The 20,424-nt window shown below is 47.0% G+C and overlaps 1 protein-coding gene across 1 annotated transcript in view; it reads right to left on the bottom strand.

Moving 5' to 3' along the window:
* Positions 1 to 20,424, bottom strand: part of VWF (von Willebrand factor) — a 118,184-nt gene that overhangs the window by 23,638 nt on the left and 74,122 nt on the right. The window contains exons 28-40 of the mRNA XM_084878466.1: positions 17,082 to 18,472; positions 15,259 to 15,375; positions 15,025 to 15,165; positions 14,585 to 14,728; positions 13,664 to 13,828; positions 12,335 to 12,378; positions 11,833 to 12,010; positions 9,890 to 10,110; positions 8,528 to 8,720; positions 7,992 to 8,333; positions 6,226 to 6,425; positions 1,073 to 1,175; positions 166 to 240 (exon numbers count right to left, since the gene is read on the bottom strand). Coding sequence (XP_084734592.1) covers positions 166 to 240; positions 1,073 to 1,175; positions 6,226 to 6,425; positions 7,992 to 8,333; positions 8,528 to 8,720; positions 9,890 to 10,110; positions 11,833 to 12,010; positions 12,335 to 12,378; positions 13,664 to 13,828; positions 14,585 to 14,728; positions 15,025 to 15,165; positions 15,259 to 15,375; positions 17,082 to 18,472 — 3,314 coding nt within the window. The remainder of the gene's footprint in view (positions 1 to 165; positions 241 to 1,072; positions 1,176 to 6,225; positions 6,426 to 7,991; positions 8,334 to 8,527; positions 8,721 to 9,889; positions 10,111 to 11,832; positions 12,011 to 12,334; positions 12,379 to 13,663; positions 13,829 to 14,584; positions 14,729 to 15,024; positions 15,166 to 15,258; positions 15,376 to 17,081; positions 18,473 to 20,424) is intronic.

Here is a 20,424-nt window from a genome sequence, read left to right as displayed (position 1 = left end):
ATCCTATTTTCTAGAGGTTACTCTTTCCATTATTTAGAAAATCCAATCAGCCCTTGCCCACCTCCTTTTGCACACCCTGTGCCTGAGACCAAATGTCTCTTGCAGCACCCATTCACTTGGGGCTAGGGCTTGGGCCCTGGAGAATGCCCAAGGTGAGACACATACCACATTCATACTCCGGGCAGCACTGGTCTGCGTTCTGGTGGAGGCGAGCCACTTCACACGGCCCACATGTGGGAGCTGGAAAAAGAATGCCGCAGAATTCAGAGAAATAAACAGTGGTACAGCCTGGAGCAGGATCTAAAATATGGCAGACTCTCAAAGAAGGTAAAGAGAGCAGCCAAAGAATATAAATATACTTTGCCCATGGGCACAGACAACAGAGCAGAGAAGGCCAGAGGAGGGGTGGCAGGGACTGGATGGAGGTGGGCAAAGATGGGGAGGATGGAGGACATCTGTAATAGTGTCAACAATTTATATATGTAAAAGGCTAATATGCAAAGTGTCCCCTCAGGAGTTTGATCAGGAGACTGCGAGTTCAATCACTTGCTATGATGTGCACTGACCATCAGGGGGCAGCACAGAATGAAGGAAGGCCCCAGCCAGCAGCCAGCAGCCAGCAGCCAGCAGCCAGCAGCCAGCAGCCAGCAGCCAGGAAAGAGAGGCCCTGGCCAGCAGCTGGAAGGAAGGCCCCCAGGCAGCAGCCTGAAGGCCCCAATTGCCCTGATCACCGGCCAGGCCTAGGGACCCTATCTATGCACAAATTTCGTGCACCAGGCAGACCATCATCCATAGAAACCAGCCCAGGCCTTACACAACACGGGCTATGGGATTTATGAGAATGAGGCTGTTGACCCCTGAATGTGCTCTCCAGGAGACTCTAGTCTGAAGGTCAAGGTGGGACAGGGTTAAGCTCTGAGAGCAGCTTTTCCAGGTGTAGGACAAGGGGAACCCCAGCCCTGAGAGGTAAGGAAGGGTGGTCTGGCCTGGGAAACAGGCCAGGCCCAGGAAATCCACATGTGTATATGGTGGCTATAGGGCCTGGAGGGAGCCCCAGAGAGGATGAACTCACCTCTGGCCGTGGGGCAGGGGTGCGAGGTGCAGTTGACCTTCCGCCCACTGAGGCATATGCAGATCAGGCAGGGCTGGTGGTCTGGGACCCAGGTTTCCAGGAACTGAGAGAAAACGAGGTTCAGAAGGAGTGCAGGACATTAGGGCAGAAAGCTCTGGAGTAAACGGAAGTCAGTTCCCCCAACTTCACTGCAACCTTGTTGCGAGGATATGTTTATTATTATCTCTACTTATCAAATAAGAAAGTTGAGGCACTTGCAGTTCTGGGGTCGAACCAGCAGAGGTAGGGTTTGAACTCTGAATCCACCCTTTTAACAACAGGTTCCGCTGCCTCCCAATAAAAATTAGCATTAGATATGTTCAAGATTTTTTTCCTAGGGACTTTGTGTTTATTTGCTTTATGTTCCTTATCATAACCCTATCAGGCAAGTACTATTATTATCTTCATGTATAAATGATGAAACTGAGTCACAGAGAAGGAACATGACCAAGTAGCACACCCAGGATTTGAATCTGGCATTCTGGCCCTAGACACCATGTGTTCTACACCTGCTACTCATAAGCAGTCACGGTGCCTGACAGACATTGGATAAGTACAGTCAACTTGAGGAAATAAGATCATGCAGGAAAAGTAGCATGAGATAAATGAAGTGTGATACATCCACACTGTGGAATACTACTCCGCCATAAATAGTCAAATACTACTCAGACTATCGAAGAACAAAACACACACAGGTGAATCTCAACAGTGTTATGCTAAGTGAGAGAAGCCAGGCCAGGGAGTAATATATACTACATGATTCCATTTATATAAAATTTCAGAAAATATAAACAAATCTATAGTGACAGAAAGCAGACTAATGGTTGCCTGGGGATGGGAACGGGGGGTCAGAGGACGTATTAAAAGGGGCCCAAGGAAACCTTGGGGGTTGATGAAAACGTCCCTTGTCCTGGTTGTGGTGGTGGTTTTACAGGAGTACATACGTGTCATAACTCACCCAACTGTACACTTTATTAGCTGCTGTTTATTATATGTAAACTATATCTCAATAACGCTATTTTCAAAATGAAACATAAAAGGGCTGCAGGAGGACAAAGAAGAGGAGTTCACTGGGGCCGGGCCCTCAGAGAGGCTTCCTGATGAAGTGCCTGTGAAGGGTGGCAGGTGGAGTGGGGTGGGGGGAGCTGGGGGAGGAGAAAGAATTCTGGGTGTGGAACAGTTGGGAGAATGTCCTGTGGGTCAGTGGGCAATTGTAGAGGCCTTCCCTGCCCACTTGAGGAGCTTGAGCTTAAGTTGGTGGGCAATGGGGTAGCCCTGGAGCTTTATAAGCAGGGCCCTGCTTCCCAGGAAAACTGTTAAATAAGGGCCAAATGGTGAGGGTAGCAGGACTGAGAGGGAGGGCCGAGGAACTAGGAATAGGAAACAAAAAAAAAACAAAAAAGAGGTTGCAGGAGCTGCTATTGAAGTGTTTCTGGGGGCCAGGAAGACACAGAGAGGGGCCCTGGGTGCTGGCCTCAGAGGTGGGAGCAGAGAACCTGGGCAAAGGGGCAGAAGTGGGGAAGCATCACTCATTCCTTCAGGCCTCTGGGTGATGCCAAGAAATGGCAAATGGTGGGGAGGAGGTGGTATTTCGACATTTAAATGGTAAAAGTGGTGAAATAAGAAGAAGTTATAGTTTTTAAGTATTTTGAGGGATCTCTCTCTCTCTCTCTCTCTTTAATACTTTATTGATTTTTTTTTTCTTACAGAGAGGAAGGAAGAAGAATACAGAGCCAGAAACATCAATCAGCTGCCTCCTGAACACCCCCCACCTCGGATGTGCCCACAACCAAGGTACAGGCCAGAATTGAACCCGAGACCCTTCAGTCTGCAGGCCGAAGTTCTATCCACTGAGCCAAACCAGTCAGGGCGATTTTCCTCTCTTTTAAAGGAGGCTCTTTAAAGAGCCTGTTTTTGTGGACTTCAGATATCTAAATTTAAGAATAAATAATGCTACAACTATCCTGAGAGTGGGCAACACCACAATAGATGACCATATGCAGGTGCTAAAGCTCCTCCTCTGGGGATTTTTATTTTCCCAGGCAGCTTTAAGGAGGCCTGTCTGAGACAGGAGACAGAATCTTGGGCCCCTGGAAAAGCCCTTTCTGGTTAACACTAAGCTTTTAAAAACCGCCAGCGGCCAGCTAAATAGGGGCATAACATGCCGGGTTATTCAGTGAGTGGGCCAGCAGATGGCGCTCCTGCATCAGCACAAGCCATCTCCAAGGCAGCCTTGTCTCACACCCCAGGTTCCAGGGCCAGGATGTGACAATTTACTGAGACAGGAGAACAGATATGAGAGCCAGCTGCAATTAAAGATTTCAGTGACAAAAGAATGGCCCACAGAGAATTCGGCAAGGCAACCTAGAAGTCTTCAAACCCCAAGGTCACAGAAGGAATATAACCCCACAGCTGAGAATTTAAGAGAAGATGCAAATGAACAGTATAGGTTACAGAATCCAAAGATCAGAGAGAAAGGGAGGCTCCAGGCAGGGGCGCTAGGCTTCTGGGTGATGGAGGCAGTTCTTGCTGAGCTGCACTGAAGCAGTTCTTGCCCTGCACAGCACCCCCTGCTCCCCAATGCGAAGAGAGGACAGCCAGCACAGCTCTGGATCCCTTCTGAGCCGGCAACAAAGGCTCCCATCTTTACAGTGCACTTTGTAACCTAAACAAGAGCTATGGAAACTGGTAAATATTTTGCCCTTCCGATGTTACCACAAGAGATTTATACCCTGGTTTATTTCCTAGAGGAAAAAAATTCTGGCCTTAATTTTTCATTTAAAAAAAATTTCATTTAATGGAAATATTTTTCATATTAGACTTTTTTGTTCTTAACGCTACTTTGAAAGTAAAAGCTGCAATTGCAGGTGGCTGGATAAGATACTTGTTTTCATCTGTGTAAGCTGTAGTATTTTCTGAAATAACTAAAACCGGCTGTGCTCCCTTCATAGTTTTAATTAATTCGTTTTATGCTACTTGATTTTAAAACATTTTTATAAGATGGTTTCTATGTCAAAAATAGCGCACTATTTGGAAGCATTCTTTATACCATGTGAATACATATTCCCGATGTGTTGCACTGAGGATGAGGGAGCAGTGAGAGGGGAAACAGGGTCAGAGAGGTGTAGAGAAAAGAGGGGTAGAGACACTAAAATAAAATTCACAAGCTTCCAGCTTTTAGCCCCCTGCAGACAGCTGATGGCCCCAGAGCCAGAAACACTTTGCAAACTTGAGCTGACTTCTCATCAGGATGTGAAGAAGGGAGTAGAGACCACATCTGCCTCCCTCTGAGAGTATATTACCACCAGCAGCAAAACCAGTCTGCAATTACCACTGGGTGCTAGCCCCACATGTGAATGGTACACATCCCTGGAGCCCAGCAGGAGTGCAGGAGCTGTGCAAAGCAGGGAGAGCAGTGTAAGGTTTGTCAGCTCGTTTGGAGAATACTGTGGTACAGGAAGTTACTTAAATTGGCAAGTTGAAATATAGTGGTAGAGTATGGCTGGGCTTCCCTCTGAGTTTATCTGTCAAATGGGATGGAGCCTAAAAACAAACAGAGCAGGTGGAACACCCAAGTAACGGCCTAATGGATGCCCGTACTGATCTGCACTCCCAGTTAGCTCAGAGTTTAGCTCAGGGTTCTGATGAGATCAATGGCAGACACTATGGGATATCCTGGTGTAGTGAATAAGAATGCGTTTTATCCCCTTGTGCCATCTGAGCCTCAGTTTCCTCTTCCACTCAGTGGGACATATAATGACGTTTCTACCGAGCTTTAGGGAGAATCGAATAAAATAGTCCATTTCCTGGCTTACTGTGTCAGGGAAGAACAGTGTAGTGACTGGAGTTGTTGCTTTCATCATTCCCCGTTTGGTTATCTGGCCTTAAGGAGCTCTCCTAGCGGTGATTAAACATCGTGGCAAGTCACCAAACCCTATCCCTTAGTGATAAAGCCCTTCTTGTGATGACAGAGATGTTAGGTTTGGGGATCAGCACATGATCATAGAACAGATTCTCCTTTGCTAGAATCCAAATGTATTCCTCCCTCTACCATGCTCTGTAATATCACTGTCAAGGATGAAAGTCAGAACCACAGCACACATAAACGTGCGCAGTCACACACTGCCCCAGGTCCAACAAACACACATGTTGTCTGTCAACTTTCAAGAGATATGACTATCATCTTAGGAAAGGGAGGATCCTTTCAAAATGTATAAATAACTCCTAAAGGGCTAAAAGAATTGATGACTTCCACAAAACTCAAACCCGCCCCCCCCCCCACAACAACAAAAAAAGACCTAGTAAAAGGGCAATTTCATATATTGGAACAAGCAAGTTCTCTGGAGTCAGAAATAGCTTCAAATTCTGAGTTCAACACTCAGCTCCATAACTCACAAACTGTGTCCATGGGCAGTGCCCTAAGCTAAGCCTTAGTTTTCTCATAGATGTTTTGTATTTATGAGATGATGCAAGATATCCAGTGTGTTCTTGGAATCCTAGTCCAAGAGACTAGTCCTAGTCCACATGCACGCCCGCGGACACATACACACACATTCACTCATCCACCACACATACAAATTTCATGGTTATATAAGTTTGATAGGTGAAGACCCTCTTAAATACTTTCCACATGTTAGTACATTAAAAACTTTAAATAGCCCTACAATAAAGCAATCTATTTAACTTGTCTAGCTAGTGTTCTTTAAATGTTCTTAACCACAGGTAACTGTTAATATCCTATAAAACCCACCTTTGAAAATTTTTGAGATAATGAATAGATAGTGGTTAGTACAATGCAAGGTATATAATATATAATGGTGGGCATCACCATATAAAATATTATTTTCCTATCCTTTCTTAGATTCCTATAGCATCTATTTATATGAATATAATGATAAAAGTATTAGCACAGCTAATATATGACAGAGTCAAGATATGAACAAAGATCTAACTCAAAAGCCACTATGTCATACTACTCCCCTACCCCTCAATGACCCCCCTAAGAGTCAACCCCTGCTGCTAAAGTTAGAAGGGGCCAATCACTGATGAACAGTTCATCTTACTGAGCCCAGAGAGAAGCAGCCCCATGGGAGGTGAAAGACCAGGGCTCCTACCTGGTGCCGGACTCCATCCTCACCGACACACTGGGTGCAGGCCTCCTCCGGGACACAGCTACCTTCCAGCATGACTTGGTGTGAGGGGCAGAAGCAACCTTCCGAGGGATGGTTCCCACAGGAACTTGAATTGCCCTCACAGTGCCGGGGGCAGCCATGCTCACAGTGGTTGTACACCAGGGATGGTGGGCAAGACATAGCTGCAGATGGAGAAGAAGGTCACTCTGGATGGCTCACACCCACCAGAGGGATACAGAGGCACCCAGAATAAAGACTACATTTCCCAACTTCCCTTGCAACTAAGGGTAGTCATGTGACAAAGCTTTGATCTATGGAAGAAGAAGGGTAGACTCCTATAGTAGCCTCCAGGAATCTTAAAAAAAAAAAAAAAAAAAAAAAAAAAAAAAAAAAAAAAAAAAAAAAAAAAAAAACTATGCATACCCTTTTTCCCTTTTCCATCCTTCACCTATTCTGCTTCTTGGAATTTAGATATGATAACTAGAGCATCATCTTAAACTCTGCAGAAAACCCACACCCAACTGAGGGTGAGCAAAAAGTTAGATTCCAGTTTGAGGCCCAGAAACAGCTGGACCGCCTCTCTCTGATCACTGTGTGACAGAGAATTTTATTTCTCTGTTACTTGCAGCCAAATTTAATCATAACTGGTTATATGAACCTGTGTGTCCTTAGGAAGTATCATCGTTCTTTCTTTTGAATACATTTATCAGTATATTTAATGCTTACAAACTCCTCTTAAAATAAAGTAAGGAATCTACAGCTATGATGAATTGCCTTGGGAAAGAAGCTACAAGGTGATTTATTCCTTCCACCCTGGCCCTGCTCAACCCCTTTCTTAGGTTCTCATGGTGCCAATGCAGAGAAATTCTCTAAGGATTTTGAGCATCAAGGATTTTCCTATGCACAATAAATAGTCAGGATGTAGACCAAAATATTAGTTAAGCAGAGAAGGTAATATGAATAACTCAGAAACTAACATTTTCCCCTTGATCTGCAGGCAGATAGAAAGGAGGCCATATCATCCACATGCACTCAGAAATCCAGAGCTCAAAGGAACCTAGAGGTTGTTTAGTCCAACTGTTTCATTCTAAGATGCAGAAACTGGTGTCATCAACAGCTGAGCTATGACTAGGATGCCCAAGTTCTCTAGCCCCATGTAAAAGCTGAGAGATGTATACTTATAAACTCATAAACCCTGAGACTCCAAGATGCCTGTACATATTGATTTCTCTATCCCTTCTCCCCCACCAATTAAGAGTACAGAATTATATTAGATCGAGTCCAAATAGGGAAGCTGACCTTGAAGGGGAGATATCTACCCTGTGGCATCTGTAACTAAGAAAATTCTAGGTATTCAAATGGCAAAATTCCACTCACACTCCAAAATTCTGCTCAGGCATGGCCTACTCTGGGAGGCTTTGCTAAAGCTTGGTGGAACTTTAAATTCAAAATGACTGACTATTCTGTTCTTTCCTGGTGCCCGTCTGTGCCTAACACATTAACATCACATTTGTCTGAACACTAGAATACTACTAGAAATGATTGTGTTTTCATTTACATAGAAATTCAACACTCGAATTACTTATGCATCTCCCACCTTCTTTGATACTAACTGAAATCCTAGATCAGAAGAAATGCGGGATTTGGATCCTCGTTACCTAGATAAAGAATCCGAGTACCAGGGAAGTTGAGCAAGCCCACAATTAGTTAGGATTCACAAATTTTAGGGGATATGTATAGCTACTCACCACAGAAATCAGCTCTCCTCCAGTCAACACAGACTCCATTAGACCGACAGAGGTGGGCATAAGAGGCGATCGTCTCACACACTTGCTCTGGGTGGCAACTGTCCTGCTGGCACATGGCATAAAATGTGGCTGGAGCAAAGACCTTGTGGCACTCAGCAAACAGTGCCGAGAGGAGGACCTGGCAGGGGGAGGTGCTGGAGATAGGACACTCCTCCTCGGGAACAGGTTGGCATATCCTCCCCGGCTGCTGCACAGTCCAATCCTGGACGAGCCTTTTCCAGTCTGTGGTGACCGTGCCATCCCTCAGCATGAAGTCATTGGCCCCATTCTCATCACAGATCCCTAGAGAAACAAGGAAAGACCAGGTTGGTGACTGTGGGTGCCAGCATATTGATGCCAGAGACCTGGCCATTCTCCATCCCCACCAGCATTGGAAACTTGCTACTGGACCAGAAACACAAGCATCCAAGAGTCCTGAGAGTAGAGCAGGGAAGTTTTGTAAGTATAAAAGGAGGGAGGGTTCAAGATGTTCTTACCACAGAGACCATACATCTTTGAAGCAAAGGTTTTGGGGCTGAGTTGCAGCTGGAACTCGTTGTTTTGTGGAGTGAATGTGAAGATGTGGCCAAGATGATTGAATCTGATCTCATACATGATAGCACCGTAGATGTTGACTTCCATGTCCCCACCCACGTAAGGGACAGAGACCAGAATCCCATTCACCCCCACCTGCCCAAAGAAGAAAATAACCCATCAGTTATAACAGCAATAAGGAATTCGAAAATTTCACTCTTAGCTTCTTCCTGAAGTTACTAACAGTCTCCAACATTCACCACATTCAATTCCAGGGTTATCCACAAACCCTGATGTTTATCAACAGCTCTTCTAAAATAAAGGAGTTCTGAAGAGCTTGGCAGGAGAACAGACCATTATAATACTGTACAGAGACCCATGAACCTGGAACCTGAAAACCCAGTGGTTGAAGCACCTTGAACCTTGAGTCTCTGTGTGCTCCACACAGGAAGACAACCCCTCAGGATAGGCTAGGAAAATTGCCATTTTGCCAGCTCATCAGTGTCTCCAGGAACAGCTAACAAGACTAATTTAAGCCTTTTTTTTTTCTTTTTTTCTTTTTTTTTGGGGGGGGGGAGTCATTAGGAGCTTTTTGGAGGCCCCATCACACAGCATATCAAACATATTCAATGTATTCACAACTACGATATTATTTTTGCTTTAAATGTTTTGGAAGGCTTTTTCTCCTTTCTAATTTTAAAATTTTGGCTGTGAGTTACTCATCTAATATATGACTAGCTATGATTTTTCAGCAATTGCAGCACACACTCAAGAATTCTTGCAAAATGAGATCTAACCTATAAGTTGTTTTCACATAATGAAATATTTATGATTTCTAAATGAACAAGTAAAGAAATTGTCATAACATAACCTTTAGTAAGCATTTAACCAAACATTTATTTAAATCGGTTTTGCAGTTTTCTTTTTGAATTTTGGAGCCATCCATTTTCTTGGGGCCCTACATATTTCCAAATGCCCTAATTTAGGCACTAAATAGTTTCTTTTGGAAAGCTAACAAGCCTGAGGCACTGGACTCATAATACCTGCTGGGTAAACAGTACTGCTGTCAACTCCAATTTTCTACCAGTGCCAGAATCTGGCACTACCTTCACAATTTAATGCTACCTGAAGGTGGCACCAAATCTGGGCCCAGAACAACATCAAATTACACCAAAACAAGGGAGATGGCAAGAAGCCCCTCCAAAGAAGGTGGTACTCTGCTAGTCAGGCAGAAGGCTTCGTCTCTAATAGGAATGCCAGCTAAAACCAACTGCCACCACGTTCATGTGGCTGCCTTGCCATGGGACCCGCAAAAGTCACCTCACCTCCATGTCGCTGTGGAGCTCAACCGAGAGGCCGTTATGTTTCACCTCAATGGACTTCATGCACGCCTGCCTCGCCCCAGGGCTGCATGCACCGTTATGGAGAATCAGCTCCAGGTCCTGCTCCTTGTTTTGAAATAGAACATACGAACAGCTGCCCGTCAGCTTGAAATTCTGCCCATCAAAGGTCACGATGTGCCGTGTAGAGCTGCCCATACACACACCTGCACAGGGGACAGCAAATGAGGGATGTGCCGTTATCCAAACTCCCATCCACACAAAGAGCCAGCGTTACCAAAGTGCTCACAGATAAACAGAGTTGAGAGCTGAACGGGCCCTTTCAAGTCCTATAGTTTTGTTTCCTCCTTTTTACATATTAGGAATCTGAGATTCTGAGAGATAGAGTGCCTCAGGTAAGTAATACATGGCTTTAAATCTTTTCCTAGGGAAAGCTTACAAGAACAAGCATTACACTTTTTAAAAACATGGCAAATTATAGAACCATATTTCAAAAAAACAATGTAACGTGCGAAGTGAATGCTCCACTCTGCCTTGGCCCAAGAAACAAAGTTAAGTTCTAGGGGTGTTATGACTCATTGAAATCATGAGGAGCTAAGCAAAGCATGAGCTCATGATCTCATTGTAAAGAAAGTTCACCTAAAAACACGTGTGTCATTTCATCTGCCAAGTGACTAACAGTACAAGTGGCCATGTTGACTTGATCCCTTAAGAGATCGCACACGAGAAATACTTCCAAAGCCAAAACAAATGGCTGGGTCTCAGCACTCCCTCATTTGCCACTCATTCCCTCATGTAATCAACAAATTCTCAAGGTTCTTATTACAGCACCACTTGGGAATCCTAATCATGCATCTATGTAAGAGGATTCCGTGAAAATCCCTCCAATGGAAGGCACCACTGCCATACATGACTTGAAAGCTAACTGTGGACCTAGATGAAGTTGGAGGTGAGATTTCCAAACAAACTATGATCACTTCTATGGTGGTGGGTAAATAAAAGCCCAAGAAAGAACTTAGAGGCAGTTTAATGAATTAGTGAGGCTGCACTAACATCCCTTACTCTCAGACAGGCAATCTCCACCTGCAAGAGAGAACTGTGCACCAAGGCAGCACAGCCACTGACAGAGGGTGGGTCTGGATGGACCATGGGTCAGAGCTGAGCAGCCTCTCCAAGAGCTTCTTCCACTCAAACTCCCTAAATCCCTGAGCAGCCTGGCATTTCCAAATGCCCGTACTGAATGCTCCTGGCCTGTTGACATCCATGCTGCAAGGGATCCCAAATACTCCAGCTATTGAATATTGTCAAGGAATCCAGCCCCAACTTCTAAGAGAATGTAGTAAGTCACAAGGGAAAGAAACGGTGTGAGCTCACACTTGGCAAGTGAATGAGAATGTCTCTGCCCACCATAAGCACCCTCCAAAAACATAGGAAGAGCCCTGGCTGGTGTGCTCAGTGGTTAGAATGTTGGTTTTGCACCAAAAGATCACAGGGTTCCAAATTCAATTCCTAGCTCCAGTCAGGGTGCATGTAGGAGGCAACCAATTGATGTGTCTCTCTCACATCACTTCTCTCTCTCTCTCTCTCTCTCTCTCTCTCTCTCTCTCTCTCTCTCTCTCTCTCGTTGCCTTCTCCCTCCCTTATTATCTTCTACTCTGTCTAAAATCAATGGGAAAATATCCTCAGGTGATGATTAATAAAAATAAATAAATAAATAAAAACAAAGACACAGGAAGAGAACAGGGATCCCTAGGACTGAATGAAAACCTGTCCAGATGATATGATAGGGTGTGATATGGGTAAAGGTAGCACTATGAATGCCTGTGGTGAGGAGAGAGGATGCTTAGCTTCTGGTCTCCCTTTCTGCACAACCCAGCTAAAAGCACTACCCCTTTAACACTTCTAGGCTGGAGAAGCAAAGGACTCACAGGGGCAGGCCCAGCGGCAGCCACAGGTCTCTTCCATTCTGACAGGGGACTGGCTGTTGGGGCATGAAGGCCTTGGCACCCGATCACAGTTGACCCGATGACTATTCAGCAAGGTCTGGCCATCTGGCAGGCACGTCACTGTGTGGCACTGGTCTGGCAAGGTCCAGACATCCCCAGGCTGCAAAAGAAAGAATCAGATTCAGGCAGAACAGAGGATGAGATGCTCCAACTCTAAGCCCATCTACTAGGACAAGACCCCTCTGAGGACATAGAGACTAAAACCTGGACATAGGCCTAAATGACAAGGAGACAGAAAACAGAACACAAGATTCATAAATGGACCTATCCCCTCGCCCGAAAAATAAAACAAACAGAACATAATATAATGTTAAGAAAGAAAACTGGACCAAGACCATAAGGAAAGAGAAGTGTACAATGAGGAACAAGGACCCAAAATGTACATTTTTGATTCTTTTTTCAAGGTCAACAAAGGGGAACTTACCCTCTTCTCATTTCCATCCTCATCCATGCAAACTCTAACATGCCCTGAAACAGACACAAACCAGAACTGAGTTTCCCACCATCACCAAGAAAGTCTAGGCCATTCACAATGTCTGTATGTGCTACCTGGGCTAGTCCTTGAAGTTGACTTAACTCTGAAAATAATCTGAGTGGGTTTAACAGTGAGGGTGTGGGTACACCTGATAAGATGCAGGCATCCCATGGTTCTTCAGGAGGGTTTTGTGGTTATTTCTAATTGTGATGATAGCAATAGTGACAATACAGCAATAACTATGGTTCATAAAGCTTTTTCAAAGTCAGTATCTTCTTTTTCTTTTCCATAAATCAGTACCAGTGGGGGAGTAGGGAGGAAATGAGGCAAGATCCTCAACGCTTGAAAGGGAATTTGAAATTTTCTACCAGGAGGAAAGGGCAATAATTCTGTAGTAGGTTTTGACTCGCCACTAATTACATTAGGAACACATATTAAACCAGGTCAAATAAATCACATGTGGTTAAAGGAAGGTTTCTAATCTTAAATCAACTTAAACTATGGTATTTTGATATTAGATTCTATGTTACTGTGTTTCTAAAGGCCCATGTATTCATGCTGAGAGTGAGTCTAGGGTATGAGGAAGAAGACTATGATCTACAGGATGCTGAGATTCCCTATTCTATTTTCTACTTCTCTATCTAAGACTAGAGGCACGATGCATGAAGATTTGTGCAAAAATAGGCCTTCCTTCCCCTGGCTGCTGGCACCACCTTCACCCCAGACCAGAGCTGCCTTTCTGACATTGCTCTGGCTCGGAGCTGCCTTTCCGCCTTCCCACGCTGCCCAGAGGCTTGGAGCTGCTGGGGTGGTGCAGAACGCTTGTGTCATTGCCATGGCAACAACTCAGGTGTCCACCCCTGCGCCCAGCAGCTAGGTGCCAGCATATGCAAATTAACCTTCCATCTTTGTTGGGTTAATTTGTATACTCACTCCTGATTGGCTAGTGGGCATAGTGAAGGTATGGTCAATTTGCATCTTCCCCATTTATTAATGTAGATGCCTATGCACAAGTGAGCATGGGCTTTTTCTGCTAAATTTTGGATGGGAAGTTAGAACAGGAAATAGGACTCTACCCAGCAAGCTGTCTGGTAGCCCCTTGGAGATTCATAGTACATACTTTTCATGAGCAGAAACTTAAAGGTCCTGGTCTATGCAACAATCTTCCTTTAAGACCAAAATCTTGTGCATGAGGACCCTCAGGTCTCTGAAATGGGCTTTGTTGCTTTTGTTTTTATTTTTTGAGAGTGGGGGGAAGAAAGATATTACCAGACTCACCAGAGCACAGCTTGTGGAGGAAAGAATTGCCCAGCGTAACCATAGTAGGGAGGTCTTCAATGCGCTGGAGCTTCACCACATTGGAGCTGGCATCTGGGCCTGCCAAGATCCTCAGCTGGGCTGGGTCATACTGGTCCCCGATTCCAATGGGGAACACTGTCACTCCTAAGTGAGCAGAGGAATAAGAAATGGTCTCTGCCAACCTGCTCTGGTCAGGTGGGCACCAAGTGGACTGGCCTGAAGCTACACCCTGTATCTGTATAGAGCCTCGTGTTTTCCAGGCTGGACATTCACAGGTGGCCATGAGAGGACTTAGCGCCATCCAACTCACCTGGCCCTCCCTCATCACCACACCACCTGTCCGGGCTCACATTCTGTTGATATTCACAGCACAAGTTGTTATGGGACACACAGGCTAGGTCATGCCTATTTCATCCCCTCCCAAAAGCAGCAGCCTTTCTTTGTCTTTTTCCATCACTCATCCCCCAAACCCATTAGGCTGGTACTGGAAAAGGGCTCTGAAAACGGGAAGTTCCCCAATGGTTCTCAAGGCCCCATATGAATCCCTCTGGCCTCAGACATGGAAAGGGTGGTGAGAGACCAAGGACTTAAAAAAACAAACAAAAAAAAAAAACCAAAAAACAAAAGTGTGAGCTACGACCCATCCCTGGACACAAAATGAAAATTAAATGTTAAAAATCTAAAGACTATAGACAAATGGAGGGTTAACACATACATTACTACTTGGTTTCCAAATAGCGCAGAGATTGATTGGATGAGCTCCTCCTGTTTGAAACCTGGCCTCAGGCAGGTATGGAACATTAAAATCATCTGCGATACCTAGAAATAACACCTTCCCACTTTTGATCCTCAAGCAATTTAGCACAGTCTCAGGATGGACACTGAACACTGGACACTTACGGTTGGATCTGGCAGCCTTGGCAGCTGTAGCCACAGAATCAGTGGAGGTGCCCATGATCAGGATGACCACTGCCTTAGAGGCACCCAGCCTGGCACCATGGACTTCCGACGTGATGTATTGCACAGCAAAGCCCAGAGCATGCCCTGAGAGTGGAAAACAGACCACACAAGTGAGTCCTTCCTGGCTGCGGGGAAGGTGTTTCTGAAGCCAACTGGGCATCCTGTCTCCAGGTGGATCCAAAGCAGAATGATTCAGAGACTCAGGAAGTCTCACACACAAGTGAGATCCAGATGAGACCAGAAAGAACATCTAGGCCCTCCCTTCAGAGCAAAGAAAACTGAGGCCAAAACCAAAGTGACTAGCCAAGATCACTCCTCATTCATGCCAAGAATGAGGACCAGACACAGCCCCTGCATCCCAGCCCATGGCACCACGTTACCAATTTGTCTGGGGCCTCCCTCCTGCTGCATGTGGTCCACAAGGCTCAACAAGTGGATCTTCTCCTGGGCTATGTTCCATGGCACATCGATGGTGGTGATGCTTCCGTACTGCAGCACAGACACATGCGTGAGCTGAGGCCCTGGTGGAAAGAGGACATGGAATGGCACTTTTGAGCAGACAGAGCACCAAGAAGAGCCCCTTTCTAACCTGCTCCTTCAGGCGCCTCACTCACCGATATTGGCTTTTGAAATGAAAGCCTTGGCAAAACTCTTCATTTCATCGAAGTAAGAAGCTGGAAAGCCGGAGGAGCCATCCAGGAGGAGGATCACATCCAGGGGCTGGCTGCAGTCTGCAGAGAGACGAGAAGGTGAGCACACAGTGCCAGCAGGGATCAACCACTGCAGCACACAGCTGCATTCAATGGGCAGACACAGCCCAACCACGTGGCACCACCATGGGACGTGTCATCATTGGTCTTGCAGGATGACAAGATGAGCCCAGGAGGAGATAAGGGGGCCAGGAGTGCCCCAGGCTTGGAGGCATTGGGAAGACTCCAGTGCCACTCAACGGCAATTTAAATGCTTCCCCATGAAAGCAAGAGGCATCTCTTCTCACAGTAACAGGAGGCTGCAACTCTTCCAGAATTGAGTGAGATTTTGGAGCAGCAAATCAGGGAGATAGCAAAAGGAAATGGAACAGCAGTATGGCCTCGGGGTCTTACGGGTAGGTAAGTGCTTTAAGGTATTTATATATATATATATATATAAAATCCTAAGCAACCATTAAAATTGGTCAACTTAACAACTAGTCAACCAGTAGCTATGATGCACACTGACCACTAGGGAGCAGATGGTCAATGCAGGAGCTGTCTCCTAGTGGTCAGTGCACTCCCACAGCCAACCTTCCACAGCTGGCCAACCTTCCGAGGTCCCTCCCCCCAGCCAGCCAGGTGGTCAGTGCGCTCTGAAAGCCAACCTCCCTCGGTCTCTCTCCCTAGCTGGCTAGCCCTGATCAGCCCCTATCAGGACTGGGCAAGATGGCCCTGTTTGGCCCCAATTCCAGCCAGGCCAAGGGACCACAACCATGCACGAATTCATGCACCCGGCCTCTAGTTCTGATTATAAATGCCTACTGCTCATGAGACTGTTCTGGCACAGATCATAGTGAGGAAGCAAACTCTGGCCTAAACACCATTCTGAGACTGGGTAAGATGGTGCTATGCCTGTTCTCTTCCACAGAAATATCACAAGAATTTCAATAAATCTGTGGCTCTGATTAAAACAAGCACAAAGAAACAAAGGCACTGATACAAAGTGGGAGGATAAAGAGACATTAAAAGAAGGCTAGTTATTCTGGGATAGTCCCAGACACACCAAATAAAGATGTTCAAGAACTAGGAATTGATTAGACATTAGTATCCATTCTGAAGGCAATAATCATAGCAAAGTGGCAAGCACTTGCTGTGTGCTGGGAACTGTTGTAAATGTTTTGTTTTTTTTAAAAAAAAAAAAAAAAAGTACTATTGTTATCCCCATTTTACAGATGAGAAGACTAATACACACAGAGGTACTTGCCCAAAATTATTACACACAAAATTGCCATGATTGCCCAGCTAGTAAGTGGCAGAGGTGAGGTTCAAACCAAGGCAGTCCGGCTACAAAATCTGAGCACTTAACTGCTACCTGTCACCATTTCTTGGCCTTGCCCCCAAAGAGCATCAGCTACTTAGAATAATTGTATCCATCCAGTGTGGTCAAAAAGCTGATCATCAACTAATTTCACAGGTTACCTCCAAGGCAGGGAGTTGGATTGGGTAGGATGAGGCTGAGTGATAAATAAATATTTTTTACTCCCTATATTTGGTATTATTTAAATTTTAACAATAGACTTGCTTTACCTTTGAATTTACAAGAACAGATCCTCCTCAATAAAGGATCACAGATGCCTCTCCCTGCCTGGGAGGTGAGGACACAGGCACTCTGGAGGGAGCAGGGATTAGAACCCAAGAGGCATATCCCCACCAAGGCATGGCCCCTGTGCAAGGTGCCCACATACCTGGGGCAGGGGAGAGGGTGGGGGAGAGGGTGGGGATCTGCAGCCCCTCTCTGGAGCAGCACATCTGCAGCACCAAGTCAGGAGCCTCTCGGGGGAGCGTCTCAAAGTCCTGGATGAGGATGGGGGCATTGGGCCAGCCGATCCTCTCCAGCTCCTGCACGTTGGCATGAGGGCCCACCCCGATGGGCACCACCTGGATGTCTCCAGGCATCCGCTTGATCTCATCAGTGGCGGGGTTCCCTGTGACCATGTAAACCAGGTTAGGTGCCTGCTCCCGGTCCCCCAGGCTGGCCGAGAAGATGTGTTCAGACACGTACTGCAGGGCCAGGCCCGTGTTGGTGCTGTTGCCGCCATGGTAGCGGATTTCCCGCACCCGCTGCAGGACGTCCCGCTTGGACTGTGTCTCTCGGAAGGTGGTCTCCTTGGTCACCGTGTAGGAGAACTGCAGCACCGTGATGTGGATGCTCTCCTGGCCCACGTCCATCCGCCGGATCACTTCCTCCATGAACTCCTTGCTCCTGTTGAAGTTGGCCTCGCCGATTTGATCCGACCCTTCTAGAACAAACACCACATCCAGAACCATGGAGTTCCTCTGGGGTCCCAGCGTGGAAACCCCCAAGGGCTCCGGACCCACGGTGACTTGGGCCATAGGAGGGGGCTGTGTTGGGGCCGGCGCCTCGGGGGCCAGGTCACAGAGGTAGTTGATGATTTCGTCCCTTTGCTGCTCCAACTCGTCCACGCTGCTGAGCACAAACGCCTTGTTCTCAGGGGCCTGCTTCTCGATGAGGCGGATCTGCTTGAGGTTGGCGTGCGGCCCGATGCCCACCGGGACCACGATGACCTTCTTCTTCCTCAGGTTCTGGACGTAGCGGACCAGGTTCCGGCTCAACTTCTGGGGCTCCTTGCTGGCCATCAGGAGCAGGGCGATGCGGGAGGCCTCGGGGCGGTCGATCTTGCCGAAGATTTGGAAGAGCGTGTACTTGAGGACCTCACTGGTGGAGGCCACTTCGCTGCCCGCGTACTGGACCTGGCTGGCGATGCGCCGCATCTCCGAGGGCCGCTTCCGGTCCCGGAGCTGGATGTAGGCGTGGGAGCCCTCGTGGTACTCCACCAGCGCCACGCGGATCCGCTTCTGGGAGATGTGCAGGCGCTCCATCATGTCCACCACAAAGGCCTTCAGCACCTCGAACTCGGCTGGGGTCAGCTTGGAGGAGCCGTCCAGAAGGAAGACCAGGTCCAGCAGCTTGCTGCAGAAGAAGTTGTGCAGCGGCGGCTCGGGGGTGTCCTCCACATACGGGGTAGTGGGGCTGATCGGGCCTTCCGTGGGGGGCACCTCTAGGCCTCCGGGTTCCCTGCAAGCTTCACAGGTGAGGTTGACACCATCACAGTGACTGCAGAGGGAGAGAAACAGAAATGGTTCTGGAAGAGGCTCTGAGCGCTTCTCAGCCCTACTCAGAACCACTGCACCTGTTTTCATACACCGGCCTGCCTGGCCCACCTGCACTGAGCTCCCATGGGTCACTCTCCACCCAAGTGAGACATCATTTTTAACATATGTCCCCAAACACACACACACACACACACACACACACACACACACACACACACACACACACAGCAAAGGCTTCCCTGGATTCCACAAGCCAAACTTGACTAAGACCTGAAAAAGAATCTTTCTTGTTTCCAGGCCATCCATATGGCCATTGAAAGTAGATTTTTGTTTTTTATTAAACTGCATCTCTAGCAATACAAATATTTAATTACAACCCAAACCCTCTGCCAAGTAACTCCAAAGACAAATATTGCTCTAAAATCTTGACACTGTCTAGGACTTGTAAAAGTTCTACTGAAGATAAACGCTTTATGGTATCTATATTAATAAAAGCCTAGGTGGTGTCTCTCCCTCATGTGTGATGTCATCACAAGATGGCCACCACAAAGATGGCCACATGCACAGCAGAGGCGGGGCCCAGAGGCCTGGGGGTCACATGCACAGCACAGAGAAGGTGGGTCCTGGTGGAGGAAGTGGGTCATGGCCGGGGAGGGCAGTTATGAATGATCAGTCCAGCAGGGGAGGGCAGTTGGGGGTGATCAGGCCAGCAGGGGAGCAGTTAGGTGTCAATAAGGCTGACTGGGGAGTGGTTAGGGGGCAATCAGGCTGGCAGGCAGAAGCAGTAGGTGCAATCAGGCAGGCAGGTGAGTGGTTAGGAGCCAGCGGTCCTAGATTGTGAGTTGGACATCCTCCTAGAGGTCCCAGATTGGAGAGGATGCAGACCAGACTGAAGGGCACCGCCCCCCCCCCATTGCACAAATTTCATGCAACGGGCCTCTAGTCTCTCTATATATAAGCATAAGTGACCATTGGATCATTCAACTGGTAGCTATGATGCACACTGACCTCCAGGGGGCAGACACTCAATGCATAGGCTTGAAAACATGGAACAGACTGATGAATCTCAGAGTGGAGGGGGAAGGGGCGGGTGGGAAGAGATTAACCAAAGATCTTATACCAGGGGTCTTCAAACTACGGCCCGCGGGCCACATGTGGCCCGCAGAGGAGTCTGATCCGGCCCGCCAGGTTTTTTGGGCAGTGAGCGCAGCCGAGGTGTTACAGTAGGAATTAGTAGTTCATATAGTCCAGCCCTCCAGCTCTCTGAGGGACCATGATCTGGCCCCCACTTTAAAAAGTTTGAGGACCCCTGTTATAGGCATACTAGAGACCCAGTACATGAATCCATGCACCATTGGGGTCCCTCGGTCTGACTTGTGGGGATCAGGCTGAAACCAGCAGTCCAACATCCCCAGAGGGGTCCCGAATTTCAAGAGGGTGCAGGCCAGGCTGAGGGACCCCACCAGTGCACAAATCTGTGCACAAATCTGTGCACTGGACCTCTAGTTTATTATAACAGGATTTAAACTGTATGAATTTTGGACCATGTTCAATATATTGGGCTTTCAGAAAGAGAGGAAAAACTGGACTAAAATATTTTTGGAACGATGAATGAAGATTCAAAATCTCAGCTTTAGCTAACAGAACAAAGCATTTGGGAGTAGCATGAAGGGGTCCCCAAGATGTTAGATGGGGAAGAAAGTCAGTGGCTCATTCATGCATTCCTCTAGCAGACATATGGAAGCACCTATCACGTGCCAGGAACTGGCTGGACCCTGCACCCAGCCCCAAGCACATACCAGGAGTCTTTAGCAGTGCAGTTGCCTCTGACACACATTCCTACACTACCAGTCCAAATTTCCCAGCCTTCTGATCCCTTCTCCCTTCCACCAGTGTCCTGGAGAATAGCAGGCTATTCCAGACCGAAGATGCAACCCAGGCTAGCAACTTCTC

This window comes from Pipistrellus hanaki (genome assembly GCF_964339955.1).
Source record: "Pipistrellus hanaki genome assembly, chromosome: 3".
Lineage (NCBI taxonomy): Eukaryota > Metazoa > Chordata > Mammalia > Chiroptera > Vespertilionidae > Pipistrellus > Pipistrellus hanaki.
The sequence above is the reverse complement of the archived record's forward strand: the minus strand, read 5'-3'. Positions and strand labels throughout refer to the sequence as shown.